The sequence below is a fragment of the Papio anubis genome, chromosome 11, assembly GCF_008728515.1.
Source record: "Papio anubis isolate 15944 chromosome 11, Panubis1.0, whole genome shotgun sequence".
Taxonomy (NCBI): Eukaryota; Metazoa; Chordata; class Mammalia; order Primates; family Cercopithecidae; genus Papio; species Papio anubis.
This window is the reverse complement of record NC_044986.1, coordinates 50,496,595-50,511,553: the sequence shown is the minus strand read 5'-3', so window position 1 is coordinate 50,511,553 and position 14,959 is coordinate 50,496,595. Positions and strand designations below refer to the sequence as shown.

At 31.1% G+C, this 14,959-nt stretch overlaps 1 protein-coding gene across 7 annotated transcripts in view; it reads left to right on the top strand.

Annotated features, from left to right (window-relative positions):
• PCDH15 (protocadherin related 15) overlaps window positions 1-14,959 on the top strand; it is a 914,927-nt gene that overhangs the window by 351,814 nt on the left and 548,154 nt on the right. For all 7 annotated transcript variants that reach the window (XM_031652624.1, XM_031652623.1, XM_031652622.1 and 4 more), the window contains 2 exons: window positions 937-1,097; window positions 10,569-10,724. In XM_031652624.1, the coding sequence (XP_031508484.1) occupies window positions 937-1,097; window positions 10,569-10,724 (317 nt within the window). The remainder of the gene's footprint in view (window positions 1-936; window positions 1,098-10,568; window positions 10,725-14,959) is intronic.

Here is a 14,959-nt window from a genome sequence, read left to right as displayed (position 1 = left end):
ATTTATTCCAGTGTTTTTTGGAGGCTACATTGTATTTGCATAGCCACATCTCTTCTATATCTGTAAGTTTAATAAAATGGATCCGTTAAAAATGACTGCTCTAAGCCATGGTATATTATTATTTGGCAAAGAGATCATTGCTGCATGAGGGAAAAATGTATTTAAGTTGCATCAGTGCTGTTTGCATTCAACATGTAAAATTCATGGGATCTTTAGCAGAGTAGAAAGGGTTAGAGACATAATCTTTTCAAGTGTTATTCAAAAACTGTCTACAATTCAGCTTGCTGAAAAAAATAGTAAGAAATCAAGCACTGAAATGTTACATTGGCATAGTGTGTTGTTCTAGTGGAGTGACCCAGACATGTCTTAAAGAAGAATAGCTTTTATTGCATTTCTGCACACTAGTTTTGTCTTTCATATCAAGATTTATGTTTTATGTATCTGCTCTAAGATAAAAAGAAGCAGTTTTCACCATGGGAGACTCAGCTACTTTTAAAAAATCTGTACTTTCCTCTTCCTTTCTTAGTTTCACCATATCTTTTTTTCACATCAGAGGTCTTATAGAATTAATTGAGGCATCAGACTCTGCTATTACAGGCATTTCCTTTTCTTCAGGATAAAACTCAATGATAACTCCTGTGAGAAATGACAGATGGGGGGAAACAGATTTATGTTGTTAGAGGGAAACACAAAATGGATGATGGAACTCACCAGGCCGGAATCTCTGCCTTCCACCAAAAATATTACTGATAAATAATATAATGCAGATATTTTGGCCTTTTGGCAAAGAATATTTTCTGTCTTATGTTAGATATACAGTTGAGTATTTTCTGCTTTAAAACTGATTGTGAGTCAGCCACAGTTTAAGAGCATGATCTTGGCCAAAGAATTCATATGAGTAGAATATGTTTTCAAATAACTTTCTTTGGTTTGCAGGTACAATTCTGGTGGACAACATGCTGATCAAAGGGACTGCTGGAGGACCAGACCCCACCATAGAACTTTCTTTAAAGGACAATGTGGATTACTGGGTGTTGATGGATCCTGTTAAGCAAATGCTTTTCCTGAACAGCACCGGGAGAGTTCTGGATAGAGATGTTAGTGATTTTTTTTTTTTTTCTTTGCCCCTGTGATATAAGTTTATTATAATTTAAATGTCTATGTGTGTGTTTATATGATATTGAATTATTTATATAATTTGAGTTTATTTCCTGAGTATATCAATAACAGTTTATTTAACTCATTGAAAGACGTATGAGAAAGGAACATCTGTATCTTAGAGAACCATTATACTTCTGATTTAATATCCTGGAAGCTTGTCAATTTCTGAACAAGAAGAACATAGAGTGCTTAGAAAAAAGAGGTGGAACCCTTGGCAAAGTAGGACAAACATGGCTATAACTCATTTCTCTCCAATGACGGCAACATATAGGTGTGTCACTCAGCTGTTGGCTTGAAGACATAGTTTGGTAGGTGCACTCACGGGAGACTGCTTTACAACCAGTAAGCTTTGGTTGAAGGGCAGAACTATGGAAATGTCTTATATAGCTGCAAAAAAGAAAAAAAAAATGAGCAAAAGTTTCATGGTAATATGTCAGTTAAGTAGTTGTCAGATAGCGTAAATACTTTTTTATTAAGAATATCTATATTGGGCTTGGTACAGTGGTAGCTCATACCTGTAATCCCAGCACTTTGGGAGGCCCAGCTGGGAGAACTGCTTGAGCCCAGGAGTTTGATTCCAGCCTGGGCAACAGAGCAAGACTCTGTCTTGACAAAAAATTTTAAAAACTAGCCAGGCATTGTGACACATGCTTATAGCCCCGCTAATCTGCAGACTGTGGTGGGAGGATCACTTGAGCTTGGGGTAGGGGAGTGGAGGCTACAGTGAACCATGATCACACCAATGCACTCCAGCCTGGGCAGCACAGCGAGACACTACCTCAAAAAAAAGTTGCAAAATTACCAAAGTTGCTGGAGGTTTCATTTCTGGAAAAGTTTTTTTAAAAACAGTTTAATAGGTTTAAGTAGCTGTCTAAAGTAACTCTGTACTCATTTATTTGCATCTCAGTCTTTCTTGAGTGCAGAGGGGCAGGGGATAGTGGATTATAACCAGTAATTGTACTGGACCCTGGGAAAACTCAGAGAGTAACTCTAAACATGCTTACCCACAAATTCCCAGCTTATGAAATCCAAATGTCAGATACTCAGCTTCGTGACCCTGAGTCATTTCACATCATTGCACAGGGTTTATGATCCACTTTACAATAGGTTATGGAGTGCTTGATACTTTATACTATTTCATGTCTAAAATTTGGAGTCTTTAATAAATCTCAATTTGCCTCTTATTTTAGTACAGTTTACTATGTACTTTATTACCTATGAATTTTTTGAATTCTTGTGAATTATGTTTTCCTGCTGCCACAGTGCTTTCAGGGGTTCATTCATCAAAGCATAAGGATTTTTATTCTGAATATCCTTAACCCAGTGTCCATCTGTTTTATGTGATGTATAGACCATTACTGCTAGACAAATAGTGAGGTAAATCCGGGCTTTTTGTCCAAATCTAATCACCACTGGAAATTGCAGTCTCATTTAATTGTAAAATAATATATGCTTCTGGTAAACATATCAGAAAATAAGAAGCATATATATGAAGGTAATTTTATCAGTTAGGAAAAATAACATTTAATATTTATTCTGCCACATTTTATTTCAAGCATTTATGTGTATTGGTATGTATATTTATAATACTTATTAAATTAAATTGGATTATACTGTTCATTATGCTTTTAGCCTACTCATTATAATGCAAACAAATGTATACTTATATAATTATTTTTATTAGCTGCATATTTGATTATTGGATGAATAAATCAGAGATTTTTTAAAAATGAATCTCTTATTTTGGATGTCAAGTTTGTTTGCAGTTTTTAATAATTACAAAAATGCTGCAGTGAAAATTTTTGTACATGCATCTTTGTACAATTGTTTGGTGGTTTTATAGAGATAAATTCATTTACCATCATCTTATTACTGGGATAGGGAGTTATATGCATTTTACTAAATGGTCCTCCCTATATATTATACCTATATGCTTTGATATCAATATTGCTAAATAATTGTAATGTCTGAAATAAAATAATAATATAATGTAAATATTTGAAATAATTTTAGTCTACTTGGAGAGGTGTTTTATGTTTTTACTTTATTGTTTTCACATTATTTACATTGACATAGAATAAGATATTTTTTCTTCTGTATGCTTCTCTATGATCCTAGTTAACAATATTTTCTACAAAGATATGGTATTCATTTGAAAAAAATGTGAGTGTACACTTTTTATATAGATTGTATTTGTAAATATGCCCTCCAGTATTAATGAAATACATATTAATACTATGATATAAATACATGTAACTCTATACATTTATTTGCATTGTTTTAAATTTTATTTAAGATAAAATGTTTTTCCCAAAAGCTAAATACACATAAAATATACATTATTGTTAAATAATTATATTATTATGAGAAATACCAAAATATTTGTAGTTTCTTTTAAAATATAGGGCATTTATCTGAAATGTAATTCTTTTGGTTGTTGCCCGAAGTTTTTCGGTTGTTTTATGAATATAATGAATCAAAATAAAAAAATATGGGTGTGACGGCTCATGCCTGTAATCCCAGCACTTTGGGAGGTTGAGGCCAGTGGATCACTTGAGGTCAGGAGTTCAAGACCAGCCTGGCCAACATGGTGAAAACTCATCTTTACTACAAAACCAAAAATTACCCAGGCATTGTGGTGGGTACCCTGTAATCCCAGCTACTCTAGAGACTGAGGCAGAAGAATCACTTGATCCCAGGAGGTGGAGATTGCAGTGAACCAAGATCACACCACTGCACTCCAGCCTGGGTGACAGAATGTCACTCCGTCTCAAAAAGAAAATATATATATGTGTGTGTGTGTGTGTGTGTTTGTATACACATAGAAATATATATATTCAGTATCAAATATATATAATATATATTCCATATATATATATTATATATATGCTCTGAATAACAAAATAGAACCAACAATTTGAGTTTGACCCTACTAACAACGGCCAAAGCTCTGTATTATAATCACTAGCCTATAATTAACTTTAATCCTTCTTAGTGGTAAATTGCTCTTAAAAATATTTTTATAGAAAATTTGCCACTGAATCTTTGTTATGAAATGATGCTTTTCTAAGAATATTCTGATTTTAATCAAAGTTATTTGGCTTATAAGAAAGACACAAAAATGCCTTCAAATGATTTCAAGTTAATTTCAAGAATACCAATAGCATAGATATAAAAAATAATTTGCTTTTATGGAAATTCTATGTTTACCAGGGAGAAAGAAAAACTACTTGGTCTTGGACCATATGGTCTCTAGTTTCTACATTTTTCTGTGTATATTCTCTATTCTTCTCTCTGTAGAACCGATTCCTTTATACACTTACAGTTTTATCCATTGCCTTGTTTTTCATTTGACTTTAAATATTTTCTATGTTCATGCCATGCCAGTTTTTCATAAACTTTTGATGCAGTGGTTATTGAAGATGGCTTAAAGTCACTGTGTTTTGTTTTGTTTTAAAATTTCTCAGAGAAATAACAATTAAATACTCATTGGCTTGTATCTATAGCCAGGGAGCAAGGGGTAGGGCCAAGTGGTAGATCCATATCCGATTATACTATCTTTTTAGCAGCAGTTAGATAAAAATATATTTTCCAGAGAAAGTGATCCCAATCATGTTTTCTACATTTGCTCATTGAGGCAATAAAATATCTCTTAATGGCGACATTTGAATAATTACGGCTGCAATAGAATTAAAAGCAAACAATGTAAACAAAAACATTTTTAACATTGTGTTAAAAATAAGCTGATAAACATGATCTTCATGAAAATTTTTGAGGGTGAATATAAAGCACAAAAATACCTAACACTCAAATATTTGTATTTAATTAGAAAGCATTTACATGAGATTGTATGACTATGAGCTGTTTCATCATTTTAAACTTTGTTCATAAGATTTTCCCTTATGATCATCATTTACTTTTATTTCTATTTCTTATTTTATTTTTTGTTCACTAAAGTTATATAAATTTTCAGCACCCAACAATAAAATAAAATAAAAAAAATGAAAGAAGTTACAAAATTAAAAGTCATGAAAGAGAAACAACCAAAATGTGATATTTGCGGTGAACATGAAGAGTCTCAGTAATAAAGGCGCATCACATAAAAATTTTGAAATGCCAAATGATTGTCTCACATGGCCAATATGCTCTCATCACTGTTGGGCATGTGATAATAATGGTCATGACAATATCAATAATTAAAATAATAACAGAAAGAAAAGTATGACTCTGGTACAGTCCTATAATACTTATCTCAAAATCCTGGGCAAAATTTTAAAAGCATTTGAAACGAGAGAAATTATGCTCATAACAACATCAAATAGCTTCTTTTTTTCAGACTCTAACTTGGTAGCTGCACAAAGAGCTGACTCCTCTGTCCAGGCCAGTGTCCATTTAACTGCTAAGTTTAGTAGTTTTATCTCGACATTGTATCTTTCATCTCCATCCATCAACATAACTTTAGTATAAGATCTCTTAGAAGTTGTCACTCATATAAACTAATTGTTCTCTACCACCTGTCTTGATTTAACCTATTCTACATTCAGTGCGCTGAAACAGAGACTGTGTCTGCAGATGCCTTTTCAGTGCAAACTGTTTTCTATCTGGCTCTTGAGTTTCCCTAGATTCAAGATGCACCCTGTCTATATAATTTCTTTTTTATTTAGAAACATACGAGCTACAATCTAAGAAAACTAATCTAATCATTGTCCCATGACCACAATCCAATTTTTTCTTATCATGCCTTCCCTGATGTTCTTTTGAACATAAACTTTGAAATCACTATTATCCAGTGCTATCAGTTGAATTTTATGTACTACTAAGACATATCTTAAATGCTGTTTCTGTATAAATTATTTCCTAATAACACTGGTGTGCAATTCCTTATTCTAAAATCCATATTATTTAATAGCATTTTTGACTTACTTTTTGTATGATCACCTCATATCAGTTTTATAAAAGTTGCTATTAGTGTCCAAGGACTATGTCATATTATTCCTAACCCACATTAAATTTTTCATATAGCAAATACCTACCATTAAATAGACTGAATGTCCTTAATAATTCACTGTGAAAAATCTATAGATGTATCTACGTGTCACATATGAGTAATAGTATTTTCAAATTGATATTGTCTTTTTAGGTAATATCTTTGGTAAATATGCTACTATTCGTTGTGAAAATTTAATTTGTGAAGGACACTGACAACTCTGGCCAGCCATTTCCTTTAAGTTTGCTTTTTTATTTAAAAATCATTTCTAAAACATGCAATGTCTTATTTCCTTTCACTGTCTTCCACATTACTTGTGAAATAGTGATGATTATGTTATAAAGGTAGTAAGTCCATAGACAGAAATATCATAACAAAAAAAAATCACTCGTGAGGATTGGATAAACTTTGCCTATACTTAATGAAAAATAAAATCAGTTCCTACAGATTTTCCAAAAATTCATTCCCTGCCCCCCAAATCATTAAGACTTCCAAATCATTTGGTTTCTAGAAAAAAAATATATTGGATTGAAGATTTGTGCTATAATCTACACTGCTAATATCAACAAATCCCCTATAAAAACTTTAATTTTCATGTTGAATCCTAAGTGATTGATAAATTCATAACAAAAATTTCTATTTAAGATTTTTTCTTTTTTAGAATTACAAAATTTTTACATTTTTGTGGGGACTTTTTTTTCTTCACACTCTCAAATCCACTTTTTAATGATAGTATCCTTTAACTGTTGATATATATCTTTCCTGATACACATATCATAACCTATACACAGGTACACTAATACACAAATGTGCAAGTATGCATTCAGAGTATTGTGTTAAGCACTCATTTTTAAATTGAAAGAATAGCTTGCATGTTTAAGTATATATGAATGGTAATAGTTTTAAATAATTACATGAACACAATTTCTACATAGCTTTTTTTTTCTTCTTTGTTTGATGAATAAAGCAATTAAAGAAAATCAGAAAAGATCAAATTACCACGACTTATTTTTGCCACCCTTTATGAAAGATGAAGCAAAATTTCCCTAACACATTCTTAAGCATTTTGGAGTCCCTAAACTCCCACTAATCGACTTAGTAGGACTGTACTTTTATTTATGACCTTCTTATACAGCAGAATCGAATCTATGCCAATACAAAATTACATTGTGTGTTATATATTAGCCACAGGGAATTTTTGCCTCCGGTGTGATCCATTATGGTTATAATGTATTGCCCTCTAAGTTCTAGCCATACTACTAACAGTTGCATAGGGAACTAAAGTTGAGAGTGACAACAGTTCCAGGTGACCTGGTTAGATCTAATTTATGGGTACTTAGCAGGACTAAGTGAGGCTTCAGTACACAGTGCATTTGATCCTCTATTTGATAAGATTGTGACCTTTTGGTCCCAGTGGTACCACTCCATGTAGAATTATAAATTGAGATAGAATGTTTTTATAGGTCTCTTTTGCAATAATTGGAATATAAATAACTTTAAAAGTACGTAATTCACCTCATTGTCTTCCAAGAGGTGTGCTAAGGGCAAATAGGACACATATTTATTTTGTTTTTAATTTACAATTAAAATATACTGGACCTCGCTTAAAAAGTCTATTAAAGCAAACACTTAAAAGCTGGTAGTAAAAATGGAGGTCATCTAATTCAAATTATTTCCAGGAAACTTCTAAGAGCTAGTCTTTTTCAATGGTCTTTTATCCTCCAACTGGCATATTTCAGTGATGGGTCTTGTTTTATAGAATAGTCTGTTCTTTTCTATGTCACGTTTTCCTCCTGATTTTTCTTTATTTTACAAAGACAAATGTGAAAAAAGAAATTGAAGCATAACAAATATCTTAGCTCATAGTGGCAGAGGAAAAGTAATTGGAGGTGAGAAGGTACAAATTTATTTCTAACATAAACTATACTCTTCTACTGATAAGAATCTCTGCTCTATTTGTTGTTTTTTAAAACTCTTATGGGTTCATAGTAGGTGTATGTATTTATGAGTTGCATGAGATGTTTTGATACAGGCACATAACTATTTAGTGTCAATTTGGCTTAAGAGAAGCCCTCTACTTATGGTGAAAACATGCCTTGAAATATTTTTCACCTATTTTTCTTATTTCTGCTCTCTAAAACTACAGTAAATAAACTAATGGATGTTTCCATAACAACCATTTAGATATTTGGTAAATCATATGTTGTTAAATTTAAAATCCTCCAATTTTATACATTCTCAAAAGTGTTCAAATGTCTCTTCTATGCACCTGTAAGATGGTACCTGTTATAAGTTACCTATATATTATTAATGCCTGATAGTATTAATTAATATACAATGTGCATTAGTGTTTCGTAGCCCATTTACAGTGCTGGCATGTAAAATCAACTTTTAACTATCAAAATTTCACAATTAAATTTTTACATTAATGTTTGTAGCCATCTATTACATTTGGGTGATTGATTTTTTTTCTATTACAAATTGGAGGATACAATTTATTATTGTAAAAGTTTACCATTTTGTAACCCGTTATTATGACTTATTAAGATGACTTTGAACCATGTCTTTTGTCACTAAATGTATTATACATCCTTCCAAGATTTGTGACATTCACAGATTTTATACACATGATTTTAATGCCTTCATTTGTATCAGTGATTAAAGGTGAAATTGAGTAGATATGAAAACACAGAGCTATGTGTCATTTCATTAGAGACCTCTTTTCATATGTCAATGATGCCTCAATTTATTCTTTCTAGGTAGCATCATTCATATAGATGCAAATTCAAGTCAACTTTCTTTTTCTTTGTTGGCCATGAAAATATCTTGAAACTAAATATTGATTTCCTTCAGTGTATATATAGTTTCTATGGCATTTTTCTCATTTACAAATGTGGTATGCATTATAGATTTTATTTTTTCACTCTATTGGATATTTATTTTTTAAATAAATAAAATAGGATATGTATTTAATCCATTAGGTGTTTAACATAAGCCTAGTATAGTCTAATCACATGCAGTATTTACAATCCTCATTGGTGTAACGATTAGCCTTAATGTTAGATGAATAAATGAAGCATAAAGATACTTTGTACTTTTTCCTGGATCACACAGTTAGTAGGTTATGGAACTGGAAGTCACACAGTTTGACTCCAGGTCATCTGCCTTAGGCACAGGGCTGGTACTGGAAAGAGGGATACCATCATGACTAAAATAACACACAGGTTTTATTGAGCTTCCAATCTAGTGAAGGCAGACAAACCAAAACACATACATAAAGTATATAATAAGTCAAATTTTGGGTGAGAAATGCAATAAAGAAAAATAAATTGGAAGAAATTTGAAAGGAGAGGTCAGGTTGGAGACAAGGTTTTTAAGATGGAGGAGTCAGGATAGGACACTGCAAAAATGATATATTTAGAGATAAAATTGTTTAAGCTTAAAAGAGGTTAAAAATCACAAAGCAATGTTTTGTAGTATTCAATACTCTTACTCTGGAGTCAAATAGTGGTAGGTGTGCATTCCAGCTCTGAAAGCTCTTAGCCATGGCATTTGAGGAAGTATACCTTTGATGATACCTTTCCCCTTCAAGGAATTTATTATAAAAATTATTAGACAAGCATATGCTTATGTATAATATGTATTGAAATATTGTTTATAATGACAAAATATAATAGCCTGTAATAGGTCATTGTAAATTATTACTTGGGTACATTATGCTGTATTACTTGGATACATTATGCTATAGGCTTACAATGAAGTATAATGTTACTGTCACATAATATAACTTCATAGTAGTATACAAAAAATGCTATAGTAAATCTATATTTACAAACATGGACTGATATTCACTGTGTGCCTGTGTGTCTATAATAGGTACATATTTTGGGAAAGAAAAAGATTAGCACAATAAGCATTTAAATGTATAGAATGAGTAAGTTTAGTTGGCTGGATTTTAGATTTTCTCTTTTGATAATCAGTATTTTAAATTTGATCAGCAATGAACATATAATATTTTATAAAAAAATAAACATAAAAGTTAAACAATATCTCTTCTCCAGGAATTTATTAACACTTTTTTCAAAGTAAAAGTTTATATTATTGCTTCTTCAATCTTTGGAGGGACAAACTTCGTTTCATCCCATCAATTCTAAGCATTAATTTTGTAGTTGCATTCATCAGCCATCCACTAACAGTGAGCATAATGCTACCTGAAGTCCACACACCGAGATACAAAATTAAACAATAAATTAATTATGATTGTCCTCTCTTGTCCTGAAAATGATCATTTTCTTCTAGATTATTATAACTTAAAAATAAACAAGAATAGAAAAATGTACTGAATGAACAAGTGCTTTGACAGTGATGAGAAGCTTTGTTTTTAATTAGTATTTTTAAAGATGTAATTTCTACATTGCAGCCACCGATGAACATACACTCCATTGTGGTGCAGGTCCAGTGCATCAACAAAAAAGTGGGCACGATTATCTACCATGAAGTGCGAATAGTGGTGAGAGACAGGAATGACAACTCACCCACTTTCAAGCATGAAAGCTACTATGCCACAGTAAACGAGGTCAGTTTCTATTTACTCTCTCTCTCTGTCCTTTATGTTGATATATGTATCTAACTGTATACAATAAATGTCTATAAATTATTCCTTTAAAATTATGAGTTTAACTGTTTAGAAATACCAGGAAAACATTAAAAAAAATAGTACTCAGAAGAAATATATGACTTCTGATGTTATTTTAGGAATTCATTTAACTATGGGGAAAATAATTTAATGTATTTATAATAATAGATATTTTATTTTTCATCATCTTTGAAAAGTTATTGCCTAGATCCATGTACATGCTTATTTCGGCATAACAAGAGTTGTTATTATTATCCTAAGGCATTTATCTAATACAAATACATTGTCTTTGTATTTCTGAGGTGATCATACTAATGAAATACTGGAAGAAAATGTCTGCAATTCTATAAATGTAAAGTTATAGAATCGCAATAGAAATGTAAAGTTTCTGTATTTTAAAATCAAGTTCTGAAATATCTAAAAAGTAAATATAAATCACAACTGAATTCATGTAGAAAAATGCTGATCAAATTAGAAAAATTATGTTCAAAAGTAGTATTATAACAATTTTAGGACATGCTTGTTTGTTGTTTTGCTTTGTTTGATTTTCTCTTTTGGCTAAAATGTATAAATGAAGCGCTTTTATGTTTTTTTAAACCATGGTTACTTCATTAATTATTTTTAGTTAATTCAGCTACAAAATATGTCTAGAGTACGTCTAATGTGACCTATTATGTATATGTTAGATACATGAAAAAATGAATTATATTAAAGTGATAGTACATATTTTAGCAGACCATCTTTACACTTCAAGATTTTTAAAAATCTTAAACATTTACATACCTGCTTTATAGGAGAAGAACTGTAATTTGTGAATTAAACAGATCATTTGGGCCTTTAACTTCTACATTCTTTCTGAAATTACTAAAAATATTTTTTAGTTATTTCACATTCTTCTGTTCATAAAAGTTTGAAGAAATTATATTCCTCATAATCTGAGACTTTCTAGATTATATAACTTAAAAACAAAATATAAACTCCTATTTAAATTTAACAAGACAAATTACTGGTCAATAAATGCTTCACCTCTTTGAGTCACTTTTGTTTAACGAGTTTCTACTGTAATGACAGATGCTAATTAATTTCCAAGTAACTAGTTTTAATTATATATAAACGATCTTATTTTGTAATACACCCTTTGAGTTATATATGCTTTGTTCGGTGAGTGCTAACTTTATTTTGGCATAAAATGATAGGTGAATTATCTTAGGTAGCAAATCTACTTACAGAATTTGTATATATATATATGTATATACAGATTCTGTAATATTTGCTAGTTCTGTATACATATATGTGTGTGTGTGTGTGTGTGTGTGTATGTGTATATATATACAGATTCTGTAAGTAGATTTTCTAGTTCTGGGATACATGTGCAGAACATGCAGGTTTGTTACATAGGTATACACATGCCATCTGTATATGTGTGTGTATATATATTTGTATATATGTGTGTGTATATATATGAATATACATACACACACACACACACAGATTCTGTAAGTAGATTTGTTAGTTCTGGGATACATGTGCAGAACGTGCAGGTTTGTTACATAGGTATAAACGTGCCATGGTGGTTTGCTGCACCCATCAACACATCATCTACATTACGTATTTCTCCTAATGCTATCCCTCTCCTACCCCCACACACCCCAACAGGCCCCGGTATGTGATGTTTTTCTCCCTGTGTCCATGTGTTCTCATTGTTCAACTCCCACTTATGAGTGAGAACATGCGGTGTTTGGTTTTCTGTTCTTGTGTTAGTTTGCCAAGAATGATGGTTTCCAACCTCATCCATGTCCCTTACCATGCAAGTCTCAAAATTTCATTTGTCTTTTTTTACTTGATTTATTTTTATGAAATAATCCCTGACTATTTACATGTATAGATCTTCAATTTATTCAAACCCTAAACTCCTAAACATCAGAGTGATAAAATTATAGAAAAGGTAAAGATTTGATCTTAAACATTATTTCGAGAAGCTTATTATGCTTTAGAGGTTTTTGAACTGGTAAGTTCAACCATATATGCATTTCCCTTTAGGTAACTGAGGCAATCCTATCCCATTGACATTATGGTCATATCTTCCGTGGTTTGATAATATCAAATGTGTGTACTTGATGATCATATTTTTCACCTTTGATTTTGCCCATACTCTCTATATTTACTTTCTTAAAAAAAAAAAAAAAAGTGCATTTAAACCTTGAAACAGCATCAAAAGGAAAAATAGAAATTTAGCTATTATTCTCATTTTTCATTTGAATAGTTCTTCCATAGTACTAGTACTTAATTTAGTTCAATGAATTATAAATTATGAATTATCTATTAGTTTAGTTGATATGAATTATCTATTATGAATCATGTATTAGAAAGATGCATTAAAATTATATACACACATACATATATATGTGTATGCGTATAAATAGATATTCCTATCTCATCCATCTACAATGCTGTGTTTATAATAAAATTAAATAAAATGAGTTTTATTCTGTGCAAGATTGCAAGATATTTTTCATACTATTTCTCCTTTTAGTATAAGACATGAAGTTTATACAATTAAGAAAGATCTAAATGTTTTTCCAAGAAAAATCATTCACAGTTTAATAGATTGTGAATGTCAAAATATTTCACACTTCATTAAAATGCAAAAGACAGGTATAATAAAGCATTATCACAGATTTATAAAGGAAGCTTCCACAATTAAAGTCTTGATTAGTCACTCTTTTTATTCACTATGAGAAATCTGAGAACTGGAGCAGTGGTGTAAATTTATGGTTACAAAATTGACCATGGAGTTGGGAATAAAACTCAATTCCTTAGTTCAATCATCCCTTTATTACTTATCAAGAGACATTCTAGTATTCTAAATTATAACTACTTTCATGTACCTTATTTTACAAATAAATATGATTTACATTTATGGTATTATATCATAATCACAATCAGCACTTTTATAAATGCATTAAATACTACCCTCTTATGCTCTTTGTAAACATGTTCTTCTATTAGTTTGTCAAGAATTCACCAAAACATGATTAGTTCCTCTATCTAAATGTTGAACACGGGTTATAACAAGATTTCAAATGTCTTTCTCATGAGCAAGACATAAGACATTGAAATATTTTTCTCTTTTTAAGTGAAGACTCAATTAGTTTTAAACAGTTGTATTGTTAAGTAAATAGTTTGCCTGGTTTCAAGAAAAAATTACACAGTTGCTGATCATTCTTAAGCAATTTTTGGAGGCAAATCTTTCTTGACAGTGATGTCAGGTTTTTGAGGTGTATCTCACTCCCTAACATTTCTTTTGATGTAAGTAAACAAGAGCAAGTCATGGCAGACATAATGTTTCCTTGAGCATGTGAAGAATTTATCTCAAGTTAATATAGACCTTATATGTGTCTTGGATTTTAATGATCTTTTCACTGAGAGCAAATTTTTCAGTCAATATTAATTTATTTTTATCATCCTGAGGCAGACAGAAAGGAAATGTAAAAACCTGTAAAGTATGTGTTACCTATAGTATATTAAAATAAATTAAAATGCATTGTTTATGGAGCTGTTTCTATATTTTGAGCACTGTAGTAATCTCTTTTTTTTTATGCACATTACCTTATTTAGTCTTCACAGTAGCTTTACAAGGAAGGAATATCCCTGTTTTGAAATGAGAAAATTGATGCTTGGAAGATCATGTAATTTGAATTAAAGCCTCCCAAAGATATCTACACACTTATCTGGCAAAAATAACTTTGCAGATGTGATTAAGGTTATGGAAGTTAATAGGGAGATTATCCTGGATTACTCTGGTAGGCCCAATCTCAATGTGAGCCCTTAAAAGGAAAGAATGTTCTCTGGCTAGAGTCACAGAGAGGCAAGGGAAGAGGAACTGGATAAGATGAGGCTTAAGGGGAGATCAAAGACAATCTAAGACTTAGAAGGACTTAGCCACTATGCTGGTTTTGAACATGAATGGAGCAAGAATATATATAACATAAAAATTAATAAAATAAAATAAAAATAAATAACATAAAAATAAATAAATACAGTCAATAATCTGAATGCGCTTGGAAGTGAATTTATTTTCAGAGTCTACAGAAATACAATCCTACAGACATCTTGGTTTTAGTTTGATGAGAGCCATCTCTGACTTCTGACTAACCAAACTGTGTGAGAGTAAA